Source organism: Notolepis coatsorum (genome assembly GCF_963971535.1).
Source record: "Notolepis coatsorum genome assembly, chromosome: 17".
Lineage (NCBI taxonomy): Eukaryota > Metazoa > Chordata > Actinopteri > Aulopiformes > Paralepididae > Notolepis > Notolepis coatsorum.
In genome coordinates this window covers 71,899,580-71,923,756 of record NC_140181.1, presented here as the reverse complement: position 1 = coordinate 71,923,756, position 24,177 = coordinate 71,899,580, and the positions used below count along the sequence as shown (strand labels likewise).

Below are 24,177 nucleotides of genomic sequence, written 5' to 3'. Positions count from 1 at the left end.
CAGCAAGACCGACGGCTTCTCAGTTACAGTGGGTGACAATATTGTCACAAGGAAAGACGAAATTACCTACCTGGGTTCCATCCTAGAGGCAAATCTTTCCTGTGACAAAATGGCATCCAATGTAATAAAAAAAGTCAACCAACGAACTAGATTCTTGTACCGGATCTCCTCTCTGGTAAACAAGAATACCCTGAAGACTCTGGCAGGAGCACTCATTCAAGGGTACTATGACTATGCATGCACCTCATGGTACCAAAGCACCTCAAAGGCGCTTAAAACAAAATTACAAACATCACAAAACAAACTGGTCAGACTACTACTTGACCTGAACCCCAGAACCCACCTCACCCCTGCCCACTTTGACAACCTAGGATGGCTTAGAGTAGACGACAGAGTACAGCAACTTGCAATGGGCCTGGTCTACAAGATACACTATACGACCGGGGTGCCCATGTACATGTCAAAATACTTCCCAAAGGTCAGTGAATACCACAACCACTACACCAGAGGAAGCTCAACAAATCATGTTAAACCCAGATTCGGATCAAACAAGGGACTAAACACGTTTCGCAATTATGCCACAACAATGTGGAACGCCCTATCCAAAGCTGTAAAGGAATGTGAATCCCTGCCCACATTCAAAACCGCTCTTAAAGAGCACCTACGGGAGGCTGCAATTCGAAACTGGCCACCGTAAATGCCCAAAACCCCCACCACCTCCTAATAGACAGTCTCCTCCCCGCCGTATGTATTTTTCTCTCCCACCCACCCCCTCCTAATGTACAGTCCCCTCCCCATCATATGTATATACTCTGTCAGGATCTAGGGGTAACAGTACTGTATATTTGAATACCGTTTATGTCACAAATGTATCAGTACTAAATACCTATATGTCCCTATGCCATAAATGTCATGTATGTTGTGTATGTCATAAATGTCTATATGAATTGAAAATGGGGGACCCTGATGGAAACAAGACAAACGTCTTTCTCAGGTCTGCATCCCCTTAACAATTGTATGTATTGAGCCGTACTGTATTGTACCCATTCTGCAATCTGTTAAATAAAGTTTTCATTCATTCATTCATTCAAGGCATCCAGTGATGATGCTGAGGTTGCAGAAAGGCTTTTTGCCTTTGTAGGGCAGTGGTTCTCAGCCTCTCATGTCAAGGACCCCCACATTGATGCACATTAGGCCACAGACCCCCAGTGGATTCGATTTAGTCTCAGGGACCTCAGTCTGAGAAGATGTTGTTAGATGAGAATTCCATAACTGCGTACTATATCAAAGTCTCTCACATACTGTATATATCTATAGGTGGAGAGATCACATTGGAGACTGAAAGCATTAGTAGGAGTGTGCAAAAATCGATTCACATATTACCAAAATCTTTTTTTTACCTTTGTCTACTGCAATCAAACGGGAATAACTCAAAACAGCTATCTAGAATCAAATCTAATCATGTATTGAATCGAGTCATGACCCCAAGAATCTAAATCAAATTGTATCGATTTCATTTCGATTTTCAAATTTTTATAAAATGCTTTTTTTTTTAAGCAAACACTTATTTAATTCCTTTTTGTTTATTAAAGCCGGTTGATAGGCCAATGCAATGCTGTTATTATAGGCTACGATGGTGAATGGTGTCATTTTGATTTATTGTCGGTCAGCTGCAAATAGAAAAAAATTTGAAACGCGAATTTTCAAATAGCACTTTTGCTAGAAAGTCCCATCCCTAGTATTGATTTACCGAATGGTGCACCCCTAATGATCGAGTGGATGAGTGGTTTAAGTTTGTTTATTTTTTTATAAAATATTCCCCATGGAATCTCCACATGGAGAACGACTGTTCTAGAATACTGTCCTCCACCTGTTGTTGTTGTAGGTTCAAATTCATTTTCATGATGCATATTTTGTCTAAATGCCCACATCTTCCTGTTTTTTTCAAAATGGTATTTCAAATGTTTTTCAAGAATCGCATACGATAAAGACAAGAATCAACTGCATGTGCTAATTTAAAATGAGTCAGATGTATCAAATATCAATGTCATTTACACCGATTTTAATTTACTATGTATTGCCATAGAAAAGTCTTTGAGTATATGGAGTGTTATCATAGGAATATAAGTTTAGTATTCAATGTTATGTTCTCATTATTTATCCATCTTTTAAGAATCATATTGTACTAAAGGTCATAACAGTCAAGTTGACTAACCCCACCAATCCAAGTAAGCACACAGTTGATGTCAGGTGGCTTTTTAATGTTTTCAAAAATAGTCTCTGAAACTGGGATTTGTTTTACAAAAGCATCCATATATTTAACAGCTATGGAATTCTTATGTAAACACAGACTGTGAAACTCCCGACAGCAGTGGTGATACCAGAAGACCGAATGAAATGCAGAACCACACACTTAATATATGCCCTTCATAACTGAGCTACAAACAAATACATTTGCAGTCATTAGATTTCTCAACTAGTGGAAGTAAACTTCAAATGCAAGTCACAAACGGTCAGCCGAGTAACCTAAATGCCTAGAGGTATACATACATACATACTAGCCTAAACAACGCAAGAGTCATGAATTTGTAGGCTGTATTATCATTTTACCGATATCGCGACAACCCACGATTTCTACCGTACTACACCCGTTAAGAATTTCATGTTGTATGACTTCAGGGTTTTAAGTTATGTGTTGCATTAAATTTCCCCAACAGGCACAGAATCCCTTCAAAAGGCATGTCTTCTGGGTTTGCGACGTCAAAACAGGTGATCTATTACGGCACAACACCAGATTGGCACATTGCTGTGCAGTCATGCCCTCGTTTAGTCATGCTGTTAAATTCATTTTATTTTTCAAATTACTTTCATTACAGTTTGTTGGGAAGGGGGGGGGGGGGGATCAAGATTGGGAGGTGAAGTCTTCCATTGAGTCGACTTAAATGCCCATGTACTCTGCATTGTCTCTCAGGAGCGGAACCGTACTTACAATTCTAAACAGAAGCCCGTCTCGAGGACAGTGAGATTCATTAAAGGGGTGCAGGGCAGGGGGGAGGGCGGGGACGTGACAAGTTAGAATTCAGGAGAAGCAGCAACGTCCCAGTCTGACATCAGTTACATTTGGAGGTATTCACATGGGGGGCGAGGCCCACGGGCGTCAGGGGAGGGAAGGATTCTTCTTGACGCCTGGTCTTCGGGTCGTCAGATGTCGGTTGGTGTTTCTAGGGAGCGAACAAGGAGAGATCTATTCGGCCGCCTCGGTCTCAATCTTCTGCTCTGTTGCACTCTCAACGGTCTTTGAGGCCTTGGATGAAATAAGACTGGAAATTAACGGGGGGGGGGGGGAGGGGGGGGACGAACGACGAGTACATTTATTTTGACATTACTCTTCTGCATCTTACCTTCTTTTTCTTCTTCTTCTGCGTCTTGCGACTGGCTGAGCTTTGAAGCAAAGCCTGAAACAAAGAAAAAAAGACAAACATGGAACTCAGCTTATTATTTTTTTATTAAACTATGTTTATTGGTATTTTCTTCAGTTTTACAGCATCAGTTCAACATCAATACAAAAGGAAATGCTGCCAACTGCCCCCCCCCCCCCCCCCTTCACCCCGAGTTACGAACTCAGCTTATTAAAGCATAGTACACAATACATCAGGCCATAAGGTCCTTGAAAACGCCAGGTCAGCTGTTGCATGCCACAGTGCCCATTAAGGCTCGGACATACTTTCCACATTCCTCCACCATGGACAGCTGCAGACTTGTACTTGGACGAATAGATCACTAGACATATCAACTTATAATACGAGTTTCACGCATGCATTTCCTGGAAGACTGGGGCCAGCTGGGCAATAGCAAACATTAAATACCTAACCTGCAAACGTAAGACAATATGGTCGCAAACTGGGAGGGCTGATTAACAGAGTCTCAGAGCAACAAATGATCTGGAGCATGCTTAGTGAAACAGGCTTAGTCCACACGGTCACAAATGTTGGGCTGTGCGCAGACGTCAGCACAGAGTTCCACACGGACACTCGTGGATGACAAACATTTACGTCACACGGACCAAAGAGGACCCTCGTGGACACAGAAGGTAATGAAGCTCGCTTTAGGCTCATCCCTCTCCCCGGGGGGAAAGGAGCAGAGGCCCAACATCTACCTTGAGCTCTTGGTCCTCCACCTCATGCTCAGACTTGTAGAGGTCGGGATCAAACAGGCTGTTGGTGATTCGCAGGGGTCCGTTGGCCATGAGCAGCACAGTGAACTTGAACTGGGCCACAACCTCGCCTGGACAAAAACAGGGAGAGGGACACACGGTATTAGGCCAGGTGCAAGATACAAAGGTAGACGTGAAGACCGATAGGAAGAAATATCCACACACTGGATTACAGCTACCAATACTTTGACTGAAATGCAACCTTTAGTTTCAACACTTCAACCCAACAGGGTCTTCCTCAGGCCAAAATAAAATAATGTGCCTGATGAAGACTCTGTTTGGTTGAAATGTTGCATTTTAGTCCCAATTAGAGTATTGGGAGCTGTAATCCAGTATACAGAACAGAATGTATACTTGTTTCTTTGTCTTCCCAATTGAAACCAATCATCAAATTACAGGAATTTTACTACAAGTAAAATAGTACAACTACTGAAGTTCTTGTCTGCTCTAATTCAATGACTCATTTTACCCACGAATGACAGTAATTTTAAGAGTTTGATCGTCGTCAACCTCTTACTATGCGCGATTGGCAAATTAGTTAAACCTCCTACCCTCATTACAAACCCTTAAGGCGAGACACTTCCCCAGTTGATTACTTATATTAAGACAAGACTTTTTTGTATTACAAGTTCTTAAATAGTATGTTTAAATTTGCAAATGAGGCATGATCTACTTAAATATGCACTAATTTGCATATAATTCCAGGACAGAAATCTGAACATTGGATAAAGCCATTTTCAAAATTATAGTTTCATTTTGTTTACATATTAGAGCCAAAGGTTATTACAGAGGGGATTTAGGATATCTCTTTTTATCACTCCATAAAATCAGAAAATACTCCATTCAGTCCATTTTTATGGTAAAATTCCATATTTTGCCATGTTTTTAGCAATAAAATGCGATATAAATCAGGGTATGAATGCGATATCAACAAACCCTTCTGTAAATACCTTCAGAACAAAGATATAAATAGAACTGGAAGGTTTGGTGTATGCGAGTGCTACTGAAGTGGAGATTTCTGGCTCAGAGTATGAGGAAAAACTCATTAAAACTCATTTTTGGGAAAACGCCTTCAAAGTTCTGTATTGTAAAATGCCACACTTTTTTTTTAAACAGATATTTATAAACACAATACCTAATCAAACCATTAGTAATAGACAACCTAAACACATGCCTGATAACTGAATAATAATAATGATGTTATTGAACTGAACAGAACTACACACAGGCTACAAACAGTGTAGTACAGTGTAGTACCCCCTAATAGGCAAAAAATATTCGAATAGATATCACTATGAAACTTTCCCTGTTTGTTATGTACATATAAACTAAGAACAAATATATTGCAAGTTTTCTGAATTTTATGTTTATATATGCAAATGAGGCACTTCTCCATTAAATATGTGCACATTTATGGATGCAATAAGGCAAAATGAAGTAAAATAAACAACTAAATGTGTGTTATTGACGTTTTATTGTCATAGAAGACATGTTTAGGAAGCAAAATATAACAAAATCTCAAAATCAACAAAAAAAGGATATTTGCCTATTCACCTGGGGTGTCTCGCCTTAAGGATTTCTTTATTTTTTTTATCTACTTTTTCTCCCAACCCAGCCGAACCCAGCGTCTCCTGCATTGGTGGTGAGCGCCTTGCCCACTGCACCACCTAGCCGCCCTCCCTTAAGGATTTTTCAAGGCCCGCAGGACAACAGAATTACACGGGTTAACGTTCCTTTACACTCACTCTCTTTCTCGTGCAGGACGTTGAAGGGCTGCAGCAGCTCATGCTTGGCACACTCCACCACGCCCAGTCTGGCCTTGCCCTCGTCCTCAAGCGCTCTGGTCGGGGAGAGACGGGAACAATAAAAGAGGATGGACGAAAATAAGACAAAAAAATAAAAACGCATTTAATGGACACCCGTCTGAGCCAATTTCCAGGGCCGAATTTGCATACAGATTTGATGGATTCGCAAGTGCTTGTGGCCAAGTGCACCGCATTAAAGCCCCTACCTGAGAGTGAAGGGCATGGTGTCAAAGCGCCTCTCCACCTCGCTGAAGAAACTTCGAGACGTCTTCATCTTCAGGCCGTACACCTTGTTGGGATCCCGCTTGTAAATGGTGGTCCTCTGTGCTCCATCTTTTGCCTGATATGAAAAGCAACAGCGAGGTAATGTAGAAAAAGAACAGCTAGGAAGTGAACGGCTACTGGAAAGTCAAACAAACGTTACTTCAACCCACGTACCTTCCCCTCTCCGGTGCTGATGAGTACATCCACAGCGTAAACCTCGTGCACCTCAAACTCAGCCTTCTCGTGGTCTTTTCTGAAGGAAGACACAAAAGGGGAGGCTCAGGCACCGGTGAAATACATTCAGTACAAACAGTATAGTGAACAGTATTTTGCACAATTGCACTCTATTTCCATTATAATTGAGTGTATATACCCTACTACAATCCTGCACAATTGTACAGCCCGTCCTATATTATATTTTTATTCTAATTTAGTTTATATATTCAATTTTATAAATTAGAATTATTTATACTTTAATGGTCGGTTAATGTTGATGCACCAACTGACCAAGACTAATTCCTTAAAGAATAAAGACATTTCTGATTCTTATGAAAAGCAGCACAGACACAACTCACTTCTGCTGGTCCGTGGGGTTTTGGATGATGGTTTTCTCCCCGTCGATGACGTGTTGTTTTAGCTGATGGGAGAGCATGCCTGAAGACATTGGGAGGGGAAGAGAACGAGGCACGTCAAATCAGATGCACTAAATGTATTGTATGCAATTGGATATGTATGCAGAGTGTACAGTGTAAGCGGGCACCGTTGCACGCCGGCCGATTCCCAGGAAAAGTGCAACGATAAAAAAAACACTCACCCTCGATGGGGGAGCACTTGAATGACTTAGCAATCTTGTTCCAGGCTTCTGTGACCTGTGAGTTCTGAGGGGCAGATGAGAGAGAAAGATCAGACAAGGTGAACAGTGATGGAATGTGTCGCAGCACATAATGGGGTGTCTGGGTGGCCTGGTAGTGAGAGAGAGAAAGAGAGACTAGCCCATAACCGCAAGGCCACAAGTTTGATCCCCATGGCAGATAATGTGTCCATCCCTGTCTAAGTGTCTTTGCATTTAATATGATATCTGTACTGTGTACACAGGACTTGAAATTAACACCAGCCACTGATGCTGGTGAGGTTTGGCCATGTCTGGCAAGTCTGTCAATTCTCCACTTTAGCAGGAAATTAATCACAAGCTTTACCATTTCATACCATTCAAAAACGGATTTGGGCCAAACAAATAACCAGTAAATACTATGGATGGTCAAAACTCACTAAATTGCTATTAGATAGTCACTGGGAACTATTTTACTACTAAATGGGAAATCCCCAGATTTATATAAACATATTCTATTGTTTTTTACTTAATAGTGAACATGAGATAAACAAGCGAGCTAGCTGCTTGTTTGAAAGTTTTCAATCAAGCTGGCTGCCGTCATTGCTAACAGCTAGATATTTGGGAGTCGGAGCGGGCTAATGTTATTTTCAGGAACAAAAGCATTAATTCTGAAAGTTACATTGTCGATGCTTGAAACAAACTCGAACAGCATAAACTATTAGATTAATTTATTTAATGGCTATTACATTTTTTAAATAGTACATTTTAACTAGTAAATATTGAATATTATTTTATGATGTTCTCTCTTTCTTACACAGTACCGTATATTTGTATGTCTTGAATGTCATAAATGTCTTGATTAATTGAAAATGGAGGACCCTTATGAACAAGACGAAAGTCTTTTTCTGGTCTTCATCCTCTTAGCAGTTGTTTGTATTGAGCTGTACTGTACCCATTCTGCAATCTGTAAAAGTTTTCGATCAATCAATCAATACTGCCGTTTTACCTGGTTTCCAGGCTTGACCAGACGCAGGGCAGCCTCAGCACACAGGTGAGCTGCTGTGAGGACGTCGGCCTTCCGCCCCGTCAGCGGGGCTTCCTGGAGTGACGCCAAACAAAGTAGATACCGATTACAAAGTGAGGCGGTAGTACACAAGTTAACATCCCACCCGTTCTCAGAGAATCAAGAAGAATGACATGCTCAACTCAAAAAAGAGTGCCATGAATGTGTTGTCTACATGGGCACTGCAGCCCAGGTGCAGTCTATGGTGTTACATGAGTGTCGTTGTTGGCCACGTCATTCCAACAGTGATGGTGTACCTTGGTCACTCCAACAACAAAGCTGTGAGCCACGTTTGAGATGAAGCCATCGACATGCACGCCCAGATCACTGCACGCAGAAAGAACAAGCAAAACATGAGGCAAAGAAACCAGACAGAATAAAAAAAGGAACTAGTCACATCTGCACAGCAGAGTGCAATGCATAGTTGATACTGTGGTGCAAAGCAGGCAAGGAATGTATAGTCTTTAAATCTGGCCTAAAAGTAGCCCTATTGACGAGCCTTGTATGTATATACAAAGCTCTATAACGAACTGACACTGATTCTGAGAGTTAAGTCAAAGCTTGTCCTAACAATTATTGAAAATGTGTTGTGTTTTCGAAGGGATCAACAGAAAGCTCAACAAAGGCTGGTGGGGTGAAAACACAAGCCGCTGCCGAAATACAGTATAAAATTACACATTTCTCGCCAATGTCTCCATTTAAATCCTCCAGTCGAGATGTTCAATTCCGGTAATGGCACCTTCTGTTGTTTTCTGGGAAAACTCGACAAAGGCTTGGTGCTGCCACCACTGGTTGCCAATAAAACACATTACTACTACTATCACTGTTAATCTGTCAGGTCAAGGTGCTGATATTTAGGGATGCAGGATAATTATCGGGCCGATACCAGCTATTATGACGTCATCCCGATAACGTTATTGATAGCTCCGATAATATAGAATATATTTTTTGGTAAAAAAAATGCGGTGTGGGTGAATTGGGATGAAGGCCGTTTGTTTTTACTGTAGGCTCCTCCAGTTTTGCCAGTACTGTGGTACGACTGATAGCGTGTGGTTTAGGAAGAGGGCGTTTTACACAAATCCAGCGCTCCCTTTCTTGGCTGTGACGTAGCCACGTAAGTTTCAGAGGCAGCGCGGATGTAAACAAAGATGGCGTCAGTAGTGTGGGTTTCAGAGGAAAAAAGTTTGCTTGCTATTTGTAACAAATGCAATGCAGAAGTTCCACGAGGAAGGAAAAGGGCAACAACTTATAATACATCCAACCTAACAAGTCACCTGCAACATCACCACGATGGTGTTAAAAGCCTACGACGACGGCGACGCGCGAGCAGCTAAAGCTTATTGCTCCGTAGCGGCTCTGCTCCGTAGTAGCCAGGTTCATTTGCACCACCAAGCACTGCTTAAAAGCTAGCGGCTTGAGCCCTTGGGTCATTTCTGTCAAACTTCTTTAATTTAGCAAACGCCTCGTCAATAGGTACAAGCGCAGCGGGTTCCTTTGTAGCTGCTTTGGATTCACAGCAGCTTTAGCTGCTCGCGCGTCGTCGTAGGCTTTTAACACACCATCGTAGAGGTGGTGATGTTGCAGGTGACTTGTTAGGTTGGATGTATTATAAGTTGTTGACAAATTGTGAATTTTCTGATTCAAATTATATTTATTTGGAAAAATAAATATGGTCACTTTATCAGTCAAAACTGTTGTCTTGGCTTTGTTTTGTTCATAGTAGTAACGCTCATGTCATGATAAATCTGGTTAGGTCAAAACTACAGGAATCTACATTTAATTTTTTTTGTATAATACAATAAATATCGGTATCGGCCTTGAGGAGCAGAAAGTTATCGGTATCAAAAAATCAATATCGTGCACCCCTACTGATATTATTGTGGCAGCACTGAGCATTTGTCGACAGGAGGATTTAAAAAGGATACTTGGAGAAAAAAAGGGTAATTTTATACTGTATTTCAGCAGCGGCTTGTGTTTTTTTCCCCACCCCACCAGCCTTTGTCGAGACTGAGCTTTTTGTTGATCCCTTCAAAAAACACAATGTGAACTTGCAATAATAATTGATTTATTTAGGACGAATCTTGACTTAACCCTCAGAATCTGCGGCTGTCTATTATAGAGCTTTGTATATATGTAATGCATGCAAATCTTGTCAATAAAGCTAGCCTAAAGGTATGATAGGCTGTTGTGCCACTGTACTTTGAATAAATTGAACCCATCTATCGGGTCTCAATGCTGAAAGGGAATCAGCACAACTAGTGTGCACATCACTTTTAGCTTTTAGCCTTGAGACCCGGAAGACGGGCTCATCAGTGTATTCAATGAGGGCCATGGGCAGCGGTATACGACACTGTACATGTTTGTGGATTTTTCTTTGCCATGGTCGAACATCTTTAATCCCATTGAAAAGCTACAGCACACTGAGCATCCAGCTCTCTTAAGTCTTACTATATCACGTCACCATGAGTGCTAGTGTGTCTTTTTGGTGCCTACATTTTGAGAAGGTCCCCATCCTTTAGTAAGACTTCAGGGTCACTCTTTAGAGGGGAGTGGTGGCACACACAGTTGTTCACAGACACACTGGTTGGAAAGGCAATACCTGAAGGAGGACAGATCCATTAAATTCAATACAATGAAAGTAATTGGTGACCCCCCCCCCACCAAGCCCAATAAATGACATCCATTCATTTCCTACTGTGAATATGATATGCAGCCGCTGGCGTGGTGGTGCCATACCTTTCTTCATGTCTTTCTCCTTCTTGAAAACTTTCCCAGTCTCTGTCGTGATGAAGGCATCTCCCTTCACACACAGGCTAATCACGGAGACTCCTGTCTTGGCTTCCTCCACCACAGCCTTCAGGGCCTCTGAAAGACAAGAGAACACAGCCACGGTGGTGGGGTTGAAGAGGTGCGACAACAACTAACAGTTTACAGGTCAATCAGTTTCCGCAGGAGGCAACATTTACTAGGCTGGCAGCGCTATTTGGGTCCATCTGCTCCAGAGACGACACCACAGAGGCAATCGCAGGTGATACGTGTGTGTGGTACGTTAGCTATTCAGGTCGCAAACTGTGCTCCCTCACTGCACATTGCTCATCCAGCACATTGCTCATCCAGACACCGGTGTAGAGAGAGGGCTTCTGTCAACTCAGAACGACCTGTTAGCATTGACTTCTCACTAACGTTAGCTAAGAGAGAGTTGGACGTTTTGACAGACCGGCTGACAGCTGTGTAGCAGCAATTACAAGCAGGCGACCATTAAATCAATATAAAAAGCACATTAACAACCTGACACCAGAGCAGAAATATAGCTGCTTATGATGACGGATAGATGACTACCGTTAACGCTGCCTATAACGGTGCAACGTGCGACTGCAGCGTAATGCGACCAGCAGACCAGTTCACTGCCCACAGCGGCCAGCCATTGTTACATGAGCACTGAGCTAACGCGAGCTAGCAAGATAGCTACATAGTTAGCTCGCCAGCTAATGTAACGAGAACACGTTAAATAGCTGTAGCTACTATGAACCCGAACTGCCGCATATTTAGCTACATACCGACACATATGTCAAATGCTCGCTTTCTAATAATAATGCTCCATCATGGTTCTCGCTGCGGCACATGGCACAGCAGCAGATATGAATGGCTGGCGTCGCTAGCTTAACGTTGGGCGAATTATTCTGACACTTCTGAACTCTTGTCTTTCAAACATAAATATACATTTTTAAATTCCACTTACGATTTGCAATCTCAGCCCCCATCTTGTACTTGGTGACCACCAAGTCATCGGCGATGGTCTGGTCTTGTGAATCGTCATCTCCAGACATAATTTGCAATGTCTCTCTCTTCGCACTCAAAGTAACTTTTTTCCCGGCGGGTCTCAGAATAGACCACGCTGTTCTGTTCTCTCTGCAGCTCCTCTACGTTGGCGCGCCCGACTACAGCCGAGGAGCACGAGGTCCCGCCCCCGGTCTCGCTGCGTCCAATGCGCGTCGAACGCCGCTCGCGTCACCGGCCATCCATTCACGTTCTTGAGACGGCTACATGACATCTACATCTCAATTTTCTTGCTGAATTTATATAAGATGGCAGACACACACACACACAGTGTGCGAACCATACCATGGTCTTCGGGGGAGCTCATTATATTTTGGAGGGGGGGGGGGGGGGGGGTGCTCTCCCTCAACATGCGAGTAGGGTGAGACAACACCATTCATTAGTCCAAATAATACCCTACTTTATTATTATTGTCATTCGTTTAAAGCCCAACCTCCAGGTTAAACCCTACTGATCAATTATGGGTAGTTTACATCATTGGTATATAATTTCATTATTTATTTTTTTCCATTTGACACCGGAAATGCCACTCTGAAAGAGTTAAAAAGGTCCATGCACGAATAACATGCACGTGCGAATCAAAAAAGCTTATCAAACGCCGACGTCACAACAGGTCAACAGGACAACAGGTGCATATTAATGAGCCAAATCTAAAAGCTTATCAGACGCTAGCACCTAGCACGGCCGTGACGTCACTTCAGGAAACGTATGCCTTATGTCCGTCCGGGTCATAGTACTAGATCAATGGTGGCTCACTCGGTGCATCACAGTTAGCCTATATCTCCGCCGTCCCTGCTACACGCAGTCGGGACCACTACACTCACTGACGTTAGCCTATAGCCCGCCGTCCCTGCGGGTGGTTCTCTCCTCTTTGTGTGCCCCCGTCCCCGCGGAGGAGCTTGTGGACTCGACGGCGGCGGCGGCCGCGGGGCGCCGGAGCCTGCAGCGCTAGTTAGCTCATAGCTATCGTGTAACACTAGCCTTTGCGGGCTCGGGCGCCCTGCGGCTGCCGCCGCCGTTGCGTCCATGGGCCCCCCGGCAGGGCACCCGTGGGGACGGGTCGGGGTGTACAGAGAGGAGAGAACCATTTTGGGTCGGCCGTTCATGCCGGCCAGTGAGCCGGATGTCGGGATATGTTGTTAGCACAATAGCTACCAAGCTAAGCTATGTTATCTACTAACGTTATAAACACAATATGTGTACAACGACACAATGATTTACATTATTACAAATATGGTAACGTGGTTGTGGCTTTTACAAATAGTGGTTAGCTTTAGAGATGGATGGATGGCTATAATCACGGAGCAATAGTGAGGTGAAACAGATACATTTCCATTCGGCTAGTAGTAGCAAGCATATATCTATGGTAGCAAGGCTCTCTGCCTGCCACTAGCTGTGTGACTCTCAGCGCCCCCTGGTCAATCACAGTCGAGAATGCAGCTGTGACTGCGTCCCCGACCGCCAAGAACCTTGGTGTTGTCCTCGACGACCAGTTGAACTTCTCTGCTCACATCGCAGCGACGACCAGAACCTGCCGATTCCTCCTGAGCAACGTCAGAAGGATCCGCCCCTTCCTGACAAAAGAAGCCACCCAACTCCTCGTCCAATCAACAGTCATCTCCCGCCTCGACTACTGCAATGCACTGCTCGCTGGCCTCCCGGCCACTGCCACTAAGCCTCTTCAACTCATTCAGAACGCAGCGGCCCGCCTGATCTCAAACCTACCGAAGTCGGCCCATGTCACCCCACTTCTTAGGGACCTGCACTGGCTCCCCATTGCTGCACGAATCCGCTTCAAGGCCCTCGACCTAGCATACCGTGCGGCAAAGGGAACCGCTCCCGCCTACCTCCGGTCAATGGTCTCTAACTACACACCCTCAAGACCCCTACGCTCTGCATCTTCTGGCCGCCTCAGACCTACTCCTATCCAAGCTCCGGGAGGGTCATCAAAGAGAAGTCGCCTATTCTCAGTCCTTGCCCCACAATGGTGGAATGAACTACCCACCCCAGTTAGGACAGCCGAATCACGTCCAATCTTTCGCCGTCGACTAAAGACGCACTTCTTCAACCATTATCTGAATAATAAAAAAAAAAAAACTATATAAAAAAAAAAAAAAAAATCTAACCCTAACTAACCGTACTGTTTGATTGATTGATTGAAAACTTTATTAACAGATTGCAGAATGGGTACAATACAGTACAGCTCAATACACACAAATTGTTAAGGGGATGCAGACCAGAGAAAGACTTTCGTCTTGTTTACACCAGGGTCCCCCATTTTCAATTCATCAGGACATATATGACATACATGACATACAGATAGTCAGTACTGCTACATCTATACATTTATGACATACCAGATTTGCAAATACAGTACTGTTTGTGATACAGAAGGAGTCAAGAAAAGGGAGTATATACATTTGACGTAGAAACTGTACATTGGAGGAGGTTGGGTGGGGGGGGGTTGGGTACACTGGGATATTGACAACCATACTGGGTAATTTACATTGGAGGTGGTTGGGGGGGGGGGGCACACTGTATAAGCAAGCAAAACTGTACATTGAGGGGGGGGAGACTCTGTACAAACAAACAAAATTGTACATTGGACTATTGACTGTCATGCACTTGTCCTAATAAACTAACCTACACTGTAGCACTCAACACTTTGATGAACATTGTTGCTCAGCTGATAGAGTTGTGCCCTTCCTGATGGCTTGTCGTACAGAACTTGTAAGTCGCTTTGGATAAAAGCGTCAGCTAAATGACTAAATGTAAATGTAAATGGTGAGCCCCCTGTTGTCCTGCACCTGTTGTGACGATCATTTCGATTACACACGCACGTTATGAACCATTGATTAAAATATGCACGTGCGTGGTGATTGTGTTGGGCAGACAAAATGTTTGATAAAAACACTAAAACTGGGTAAATTTCAATACTTTTTTTCCCCCTTCTTCATGAAAGCCACTGTTGGCCTAGTCCACATTGTTTATTGAACAAAAATACAACGTGGAGGTTGACCTTTAACACTTTGGCTGCCATGGGTTAAATTCATTATCAACCGTAGGTTGCCGGCTCTATTTGTCTATAGAGAAAGTCCTCTTCTTTGCAGGGCTATAACTTTTTAAATTCTATTGCTACATTGCCATTATTAGGGCCCATTCAAAGTCCTATATGTATTGTTCATTGTGTAACAACGTTAAACTTAACTTAGTAAAGTATGGTCTAATGTATAAGTATGTTTTCATCTCTTTCTGCAGCTTTCTCCAGAACGTGATCTATAGCCCCAAATACATTATATTGATGATGCAATACAGTTTTATGGCAATCAGCGCGATATAAAAAATTCCAACTAGACGTACTTCTAGAAGTTACTACACGTCATCTGATGTTGACCGGATGGGCTAGGGGGCGTTTATAATTCCGTGGGCAGCGTTATACCAATCATCTAATGTGGGTCAAATGTTGATAATAGCAGTTAGTATCGAAGACGGTAACTTTACACGCTAAAACTCACCCCAGTCTCCGCGCGCCGTTGGGCGATCATCGTAGAGTAGAAATTTTATCATTATGGGATGTAGATTTACCCGGTCCATCTCCAGCTTGTATAATGGTATATACGTCCAAATCATGTTGTTTATCGAGTTATTGGCAATCGATCGCTATGTAGTGTGTCGAGATCGAGTCCCGGGACCTATTAGCGAGTGCCCGGAAGTAATACGGCCGTCCAGCACAACCTCTACGGCACTTCCTGTTAAGCGATTGCGCCGATCGGCCACCAGATGGCGCTCCTGAACCGCCAGAGAGCTCAGTGGGTCCTCCTGGTGGATCTCAGGCCAGCGGAGGGGACATATGAATCCGATCCCAGATTTTTGAAATATTGATATTAAAGACGCTGTAAGGCGTCTTCGGCAACTTGAGCATGGCCGGGAATGACGTGTTTAGGCGTTTCCCGGCACCCAAAGTGTTAATGTAAAGTCAGTCTTACATTGGCACTGCTTTAATGTTGCATTTACCCATAATCCATTGCTGTATTAGACCCATGTGCCAGTATAACTTTTGTAAAGTAATGAAGCGCAAATGTAAAGTTAATCAATACACAATGAAACAATATCTTTATCTATATCTTTATCTATATCAAGGACCACAATGGAAATAAGTCTTGACTTTTTTGTGTAGCATCCTTGACGTTTTTCTGGAATCTTGTATTTTACAAATCAAATCAAATCAAATATCACATGTCAAAACTACTTTAATAAAACAATATTTCCGTTTTTCATTTCTACTCATTCATCCAAAACAAGACAGCACTTCTACTTCTGCATGCACCGGGAGAATTGAGCTCATAGCACAGATTTGGAGTTGATAGAATCGACATTGCTGTTCTTTACGGGGCCCCCTTCCCACGGTGTATATAGAAAGAGACAATAAACACAAAAGTAACATAGGACACAATATACAACACACAGGACTATGTACAATATAAACAGTACCTACAATTAAATTAATGAATGAATTAAATAAGAGGTAAAAGAGAACTTAGTGTAAATATTCCTTAATTTGTGTCAACGTTATAAAAATCCTATTGTATTCAACAAATTAATTATGATACACCACAATGTGCCCTTTCTATCTATTCTAAATCTATGGCCTTGCGATTCCACGGCTGCGCAGTGCCGACAAGAGCAGGCGTTCCATCTCCTCTACAGAAACACTGACACTTCCATTCATTTAATGCAGGGATGTACATACACAGCATTTCACTTTCAACCAGGTATCTGATTAATTTAATGTAGCAATTAGTAGTTCACCCAGTCCTTGGGTACATACAGGTTTTGACCAGCAGATGGCAGCGACGAGGCAGCTCAGCAGAGAGCAGCTGTCAACAAACATCCTAACAGAAAATATATACATACGAGGGGGAGGAGACTACATTGGGAGGGGGCGGGGGAGGGGGGCGGGCGTGTTGCTTTTTAACAGCGGAGGAGTGCAAGAATGTGACAATGTGACCATGTGACCGCGGCAGCGCGAGAGAGCGGCAGTGCGGAAATAGGCTGTCTATTGCCATTCTCTAAGACAAACTCTAACCATAACCAGCTCCTTAACAGCGCCTAAACTTAACCTTTCTAACCTTAACCAACTCCGAAACAATGCCTAACCTTAACCTTAACCATGCCTAACCTTAACCGGCGAAAGAATACATGTTAAAAAAAAAAAAAATGTATGGGATTCGAACTTGAAACCAACGGACCGCAGGACCGCCGTGCTGCCAGGTGAGCTAAGCTTCGAATGAGAATCATGGCGGTTTACGGCTAAATAATGCCGCAAGCTCTGCCGCTCCGCTCCGCGGCAGAGCGGAGCTCTGCGGTTGCCGCGCCTGCCGCGGGGCGTGTCGCAGCCAATCAGGGAAAACGCGGAAGCATTCGGCGCACTCCTCCGCTGTTAATAAGCAATAGGCGGGGGGCGGGGCGAAATCTCCAGTTTTTTCAAATCCCAATGTTGACAGCTATGATTGAAATACACATGCTCAGAATAACCCCTCTGATCCAACACTAAAATTCACACACAACAGTCCTATTTACACATAAACACACGGATGAACCAATACCGAACAACAAGTCAACGACCAAACACATCGAGTCTAACATTATTATAGGCAAATGCAACATTATCACACCAGTCAGCACCCTGGTCAGTACTAAAAGACAGGGTGAGAGCCGCACGCACCCACACACGAGACAAGCGCAGCTGCGCATGTAACCACCAACGCACAATAATCATACCATAGACATTTTATAAATGAGCAATAATGATAATAATAGTTACTGTAATTAGGAAAAGAAGGTCTTACCTTAACACAGAAGCGACCACAAAGGCCTGGGATCAGCTGCCTGCGAGCTGCGTCCTCACTTGCTGTTTTAAAGTTGCGCTCTAAAGCAGGGTAGTTATTCCAGACTGCTTTTACAGTATTAAAATTACTCGCCACCCACCTGATGGTGAAGATCTGCCCAATTCTCAAAATCTGCATGTCACAGAAGTAATCCCTGCAGCAGGTTGTTAGCATCGCCAGCATGTCTGCGATTGAAGAAGTAGATGCTCCTACCGGCTCCTGCTCAGTCGAGTCGATTGGCTGCTTCGCCTTCTTTGTAAAACCAAAATTGGTTAGAAGGCTTACTTCTTTGATTTTTCGTTTAACTTTCGACATTATCCTGAATACCTGTATTTTCTTTCTTATAAAACGGCGAGTGAAGTTTGATTTGTGCCTGCAGGCTGCAGCGCCGCCACGCTCCGAATGGTAATTGCAAGATTATTGTCAGTATTTTAGAGACCCCCCAAAAATTCACAAATCATGTTTTCAGGGGAGCTGATGTCTCATCTAGGGAAGCCATGGCTCCCCTAGCTCCCCCATGGTTCGCACCCTGCACACACACACACACACACACACAACATAAATAGGTAAACAAGTATGTTGTATTCTTTTATTTCATCATTCAAATTACAATAAAAATCATTTACAAAAACACATATTACATAATGACATGGATACTTCATATCATGGCTACACACTGAGATATTCGTGTTGTGTGGTGTGATGTAAGGCACAGTATGTATGTCTAAACAGCTTAAGACACAGTGGACTTCAAGTGCAAACATACCGACTATATTGGTGTATGTTACAACTGGCTTATGCCCACCCTCATATTAATAGAAAATGGCTTCATAATCACTCATTTGCCACCACACCAGCATAGTAAATTAGGACACAAAACACTTGTTTCAATGGTTTCCTTGATGCTGAGATTTTTTTGTATTTTTTTTTGTATTTGTATTTTTTTAATTATTGGTATATATTCTTTACAAAAATAGGTTTGGAAAACAGCACAGTGAATGGTGTTGAAGTTCAAGAGAGTCTGGAATAGCTGGTAAAACTTTGTGGTAGTTGTGTCGTGTCTCAGTCCACATCATTAGGTGCGCACAGCATCTGCTTTGAGGAACAGTCTGCTGTGCCAGTAGTCTGGGTTGTCAAACGATGTGTTGCTGCTCGGCTCTCCTACGCCAGCGCACACCTTGATGTATCCCCCGAGCCCCACACACCTGCTGCTGCCCACCTCCTCAGCAACAGCCCTCCCCTTCACTGGGAGATTCTGGTACTCTACCCGATCCCATCCGTTGGAGGCCCCCGCAGTGCCATCCATCTCCTCGTACTCCTCCGTCTGGTCTGCCCCATCTGTGAGCACATCTGGCCTGGGCCCCACCCTGCTCAGACTCTCCTTTAGTCTGGGTTGTTTATTTGTGTACTGGTACTCCTCCTCCACCTCCTCTCCTCTCTTCACCTCCTCCCCTGCCTGACTCGCTCCTGTCCTCCTATCCATATCCTCCTTCTCTGCTGTTTTCTGTACAGATGCTTGACTCTCACGCCTTTCCCACACAGGCTTCTCTCTCTCCCCGGTGTGGGAGCTCCGGATGTCCATGTATTCGTACTCCACAGTTCCCTGGTTGGCTCCTCTCTGGTCAGCCGTAGCCCTGGTCTTACCGTCAGGCTGCCCAGGCAGCTGCTGCTCCTCCTCTGTGGAGCTCCTTTGCTCAGCCACAGCCCCTTCAGAACCGCCCTCAGAACCGCCCTCAGAACCTCCCTCAGAACCCCCTTCAGAACCCCCCTCTGAATGCTCCACGGTAGAGCTCGCCAGTGTCTGTGTCTCCCTATGTACTGTGTCTGCCCTGACTGGTAACGGTGTTTTGTACGTCGGCGAGGGTAAAGGTGAGGTTCTCTTCCACAGCACTACTGAGGAGGGGGCGTCTAACTGTATGGAGACACCTGTGGCTGAGTGAGGCGGGGGGCTGGACCGTTTGGTCATGAGTTCATACTCCTGGTCTGAGGTTATCACTAAGGGAGACAAGTGTTTCCTTGAGGACCTGGAGCTCCTTCCGCCAGGATTGTGGTTTCTGGAGGCCGGGTGACACAATACAGAATCTGTAGGGGGGGAAAGAGGAGAGAAGAAATCAGATTCAGATTCAGATTATTTTATTGTCACAGCTTTTTTAAATGTAGATACATTCAGAGGAAAAATGTGAGATGCTTGTTTTTCCCGGCTCCTCAACCTTAGTAGATTTGTATCTTTTCAACAATTTTATATGACTTCCTTGAATCTGTGGAACAGGTTTGTTATTTTTTTTAAATTTAGCTTATTTAGATTTATTTATCATCAGATTTGATTAGTTTATTTCCCAGCACCTCATTCTTCCATTGTATTGAGCATGTTGTTTTTGGTGGGTGCAGCAACACACCATCCTTTAATTATTGATTCCCTTCCCTGCCTGGCCGGCTACCCCACACCCCCAAGAGTAAAGAAAAAAAAGTTTTTAACTTGGCAGTACATTAGGTAGGCACTAGGCAGTGTTTCTGGATCCAAAGGCACAGCTAATTGATTCATTAAAGGCAATTGATTGCTTGTGTCCCCGGTGTTACATTACAAAGGGCAGTCATTCTGAAGGGGTTAGGCTTGTTAATCTGAAGACTTCAAACCCTGGCCAAACAGCAATCTGTCATTCCCCCCGCCACACATTTCATACTGCCAAATCCATACAAAAACCTATTTTCCATAAAATGCCACCTTTAATAAATCAGATAGTCACCTCTTTCTGGAGTGCCAGATGAGCCAGGCAAAACATAGCCATCCTCTTCCTCTCCCTCTTCCTCACCCTCTGCCAGCCTCCCAGCCTGATGAGAGGGCGCATCTGAGGCTGTAGACTGGTTCCTCTGTAGACTGGTTGAAGCACGGGAACTGACTCGCTCCATGGCCCCTCGGGCCCTGTGTAGACTGCCCGTCAGCAAAACCCCCTCAGGCAGCTCCATATTCTGCCCACGGTTCTTGCCCTCTGACCCTTCGGAGATCGTCCGAGCCGAGCTCCGACGAGACCTCTGTGGCCACGGCTAGAGCGGAAAAGCACAGGCTCTGAGAAACACAGCAGCTTTAAGGAAAATAATGCCATTTTCAAATGAGACCACTGGGAGAGAGATGACACACTTGGTTTATGTGTCTGACTTCCAAATGTGAGGAATTCTTGGCAGTGTTGAATCATAATACTGATTTAAGTGCTGTCATTTGGCAAAGTGTTGTAATAATGTTGACCAAAGTGACGCTGTTCAAAGTATCCCAGCTAAACATTTGCCCTCTATATCAAATGTGTGGTGCAGTGGTCTCACTACCATATGTGTATGTGTGTGTGTGTGTGTGTGTGTGTGTGTGTGTGTGTGTGTAGGTGTGTAGGTGTGTGTGTGTGTGTGTGTGTGTGTGTGTGTGTGTGTGTGTGTGTGTGTGTGTGTGTGTGTGTGTGTGTGTGTGTGTGTGTGTGTGTGTGTGTGTGTGTCTGACCTGGTGGGGATTGTCTCCTGGACTAGGAGTCATGGGGAGGTACGCCACTGGTCCAGCCTGAGAGGTGCCACTCTGTGGGAGGACAGAGACAGAACAAAGATAACAAATTATCATATATCATAACTCCCCAAAATAAAATCTATCATGCAAAGGTCTATGAGTTTGACCTTCAATACGTCATCTATGAGATTGAAAGCAATACCCTGTAAGAATGAATCCTCAGACGAGATAGACTCCTGGACGGAGACAGGTGAAGAGGGGGTGTGGCCAATCCATCCTCCAATCCCTCCCCATCCTGGTCCTCCAACTCCGCCTCCAGAAGTCCTCGATCTGATTCTCTTCTGTGGGTTTCCTCTGAGTCCACCTCTCCTCGTTCCAACTAAAGGACAGCAGAGAAGAAGCCCAGTCGTTCAACCCCTCAATTAAATATGCCAGTGAACTTGAGGTTATATTATATTGATTGACAGCTACGGCCTTACCTTGATGACAAGGTATCTAGGCGGGTCTCTCGCCATACGAGTAAAGTCATTTGCCAGCTCCTTGAATGTCGGTCGTATATTTTCATCAATCATCCAGCCTGCAGACAAAAAAACATTACAACAATGACCAAAGGTTGTTGGAAGGTATGCCAACAGATAACACTCAGATTGTGAGTGTGTGTGTGTTTATGAGTGAGTGAGTGAATTCATGTGTGTCAGAGGTCACACGTCAAGATGGTGTATGATGTGTGTTACTCACACTTGACCATCACCATGTAGACGTCTATGGTACAGATGGGGGGCTGCGACAGACGCTCGCCCTTCTCCAGCAGACTGGGCACGTCCTGCGGCTGCATGGACGCATAAGGCTCCGCCCCGAAAGACATCATCTCCCACACCGTCACCCCTGGGGGAGGAGATGAGTTAAGACAAGACTGGCGGCGATCGCAGGAAGACTGACAAGAAGCAATTTCAATATTTTTATATTTTTATCTGAACCCACCCATCCCATTACTAAACACAGGATTCAAAGGTTTTTACAACGTTTGGACGCCTGTATTCTAAACCCAAACGGTGCATGCTTCCGCGTTCGCCTTTTGCGCTCTGATTGGCCACTGAAGTTTCTGGTCGCACCAATCGTGTGACGGCAAGTTCTTTCCCCCGGTTAAGCTTAGGCACTCTTTCGAAGTTGGTTAAGGTTAGAGTTTGTCTTAGAGCATGGCGATAGAACGGTTAGGGTTAGGGTTAGGGTTTGCTGCTGGTTGAGGCGGAAATGGGCGCGTCACGCGATTGTATACTTGTATGCCGTGACAAATAAAACTCTTGACTTGACATGTCACATGACCAGAAACGTCAGTGGCCAATCAGATTCGCTTTGGGTTTAGAATAGACGCCGTTTGGACACTTTTAGCACCGTCTCAAACACATTCAGCACTCTCTCTCTCTCTCTCTCTCTCTCTCTCTCTCTCTCTCTCTCTCTCTCTCTCTCTCTCACACACACACACATATACACATACACATACAAACCCGTTCTAGTGGACTGGCTGGTCCTTAAGGTCCCTGTAGTTTGCTCGGAACAGGGTAAATCTGCATTTTGCTATGATGCCCCTTAGCTCATAGAATGAACTCCAACAGTCCATAAAGCTCGAGATTCTCCCCTCTGTTGCAGAGTTCAAAACCTTGATCTCCAACCTTTGTATGTACACTCGACGTGACTGTAACTGAGGGGAACCTCAGTTGCCTTTCAGGTTTTAATAAAGGTTTGAAATGAAATGAAAGAAATACACATACACATACAACTCCTTACCATAACTCCAAACATCACTTTGATGAGTGTATCTTCGAAACAAGATGCTTTCCAACGACATCCATTTTATGGGCGTCTGGGAGGAGACATAAACGACAGTCAGTGTAAAATGTTTTGAGTCCATTACCGGCCACCGAGCAGGTGACAAACTGTCGTCTGCGGCTTGAGAAACGACTGGCTTTTTTTTCCAGAGCTGAGTGAGTCATAGTAACCTTGGCGTCGCCGTAGACATATTTCTTGTCGTCAGGGTAGAGGAGGTCCGCCACGCCGTAGTCAGAGATCTGCACCTGGTAGTCGTTTTTGAGCAGGACGTTGCGGGCAGCCAAGTTCCTATGGACCATGCAGTGTTCCTCTAGGTAGTACATACCCTGAGAGACACATATCAACCGTAATGATGAATCAACCCTGAGAGACACATATCAACTGTAATGATGAATCAACCCTGAGAGACACATATCAACCGTAATGATGAATTAACCCTGAGAGACACATTTCAACTGTAATGATGAATCAACCCTGAGAGACACATATCAACCGTAACGATGAATCAACCCTGAGAGACACATATGAACCGTAATGATGAATTAACCCTGAGAGACACATATCAACCGTAATGATGAATCAACCCTGAGAGACACATATCAACCATAACGATGAATCAACCCTGAGAGACACATATCAACCATAACGATGAATCAACCCTGAGAGACACATATCAACCGTAACGATGAATCAACCCTGAGAGACACATTTCAACTGTAATGATGAATCAACCCTGAGAGACACATATCAACCGTAATGATGAATCAACCCTGAGAGACACATATCAACCATAACGATGAATCAACCCTGAGAGACACATATCAACCGTAATGATGAATCAACCCTGAGAGACACATATCAACCATAACGATGAATCAACCCTGAGAGACACATATCAACCATAACGATGAATCAACCCTGAGAGACACATATCAACCGTAACGATGAATCAACCCTGAGAGAC

The 24,177-nt window shown here is 44.1% G+C and overlaps 2 protein-coding genes across 2 annotated transcripts in view; both read right to left on the bottom strand.

Moving 5' to 3' along the window:
- Positions 1-2,246: 2,246 nt before the first annotated feature.
- Positions 2,247-12,113, bottom strand: pa2g4b (proliferation-associated 2G4, b). The gene is made up of 13 exons (XM_084333016.1): positions 11,917-12,113; positions 10,914-11,042; positions 10,671-10,776; positions 8,435-8,504; positions 8,121-8,213; positions 7,097-7,160; positions 6,858-6,936; positions 6,457-6,535; positions 6,225-6,358; positions 5,959-6,053; positions 4,157-4,284; positions 3,402-3,455; positions 2,247-3,304 (listed from the first exon to the last, which is right to left on the bottom strand). The coding sequence occupies exons 1-13, from the start codon at positions 12,002-12,004 to the stop codon at positions 3,245-3,247; spliced, it is 1,179 nt and encodes a 392-aa protein (XP_084189142.1). The 5' UTR covers positions 12,005-12,113; the 3' UTR covers positions 2,247-3,244.
- Positions 12,114-18,612: 6,499 nt separating this feature from the next.
- Positions 18,613-24,177, bottom strand: part of erbb3b (erb-b2 receptor tyrosine kinase 3b) — a 51,250-nt gene continuing 45,685 nt past the window's right edge. The window contains exons 21-28 of the mRNA XM_084333004.1: positions 23,384-23,539; positions 23,172-23,247; positions 22,125-22,271; positions 21,866-21,963; positions 21,589-21,765; positions 21,387-21,458; positions 20,647-20,944; positions 18,613-19,984 (exon numbers count right to left, since the gene is read on the bottom strand). Of these exons, the coding sequence (XP_084189130.1) occupies positions 18,978-19,984; positions 20,647-20,944; positions 21,387-21,458; positions 21,589-21,765; positions 21,866-21,963; positions 22,125-22,271; positions 23,172-23,247; positions 23,384-23,539 (2,031 nt within the window). The 3' untranslated portion in view covers positions 18,613-18,977. The remainder of the gene's footprint in view (positions 19,985-20,646; positions 20,945-21,386; positions 21,459-21,588; positions 21,766-21,865; positions 21,964-22,124; positions 22,272-23,171; positions 23,248-23,383; positions 23,540-24,177) is intronic.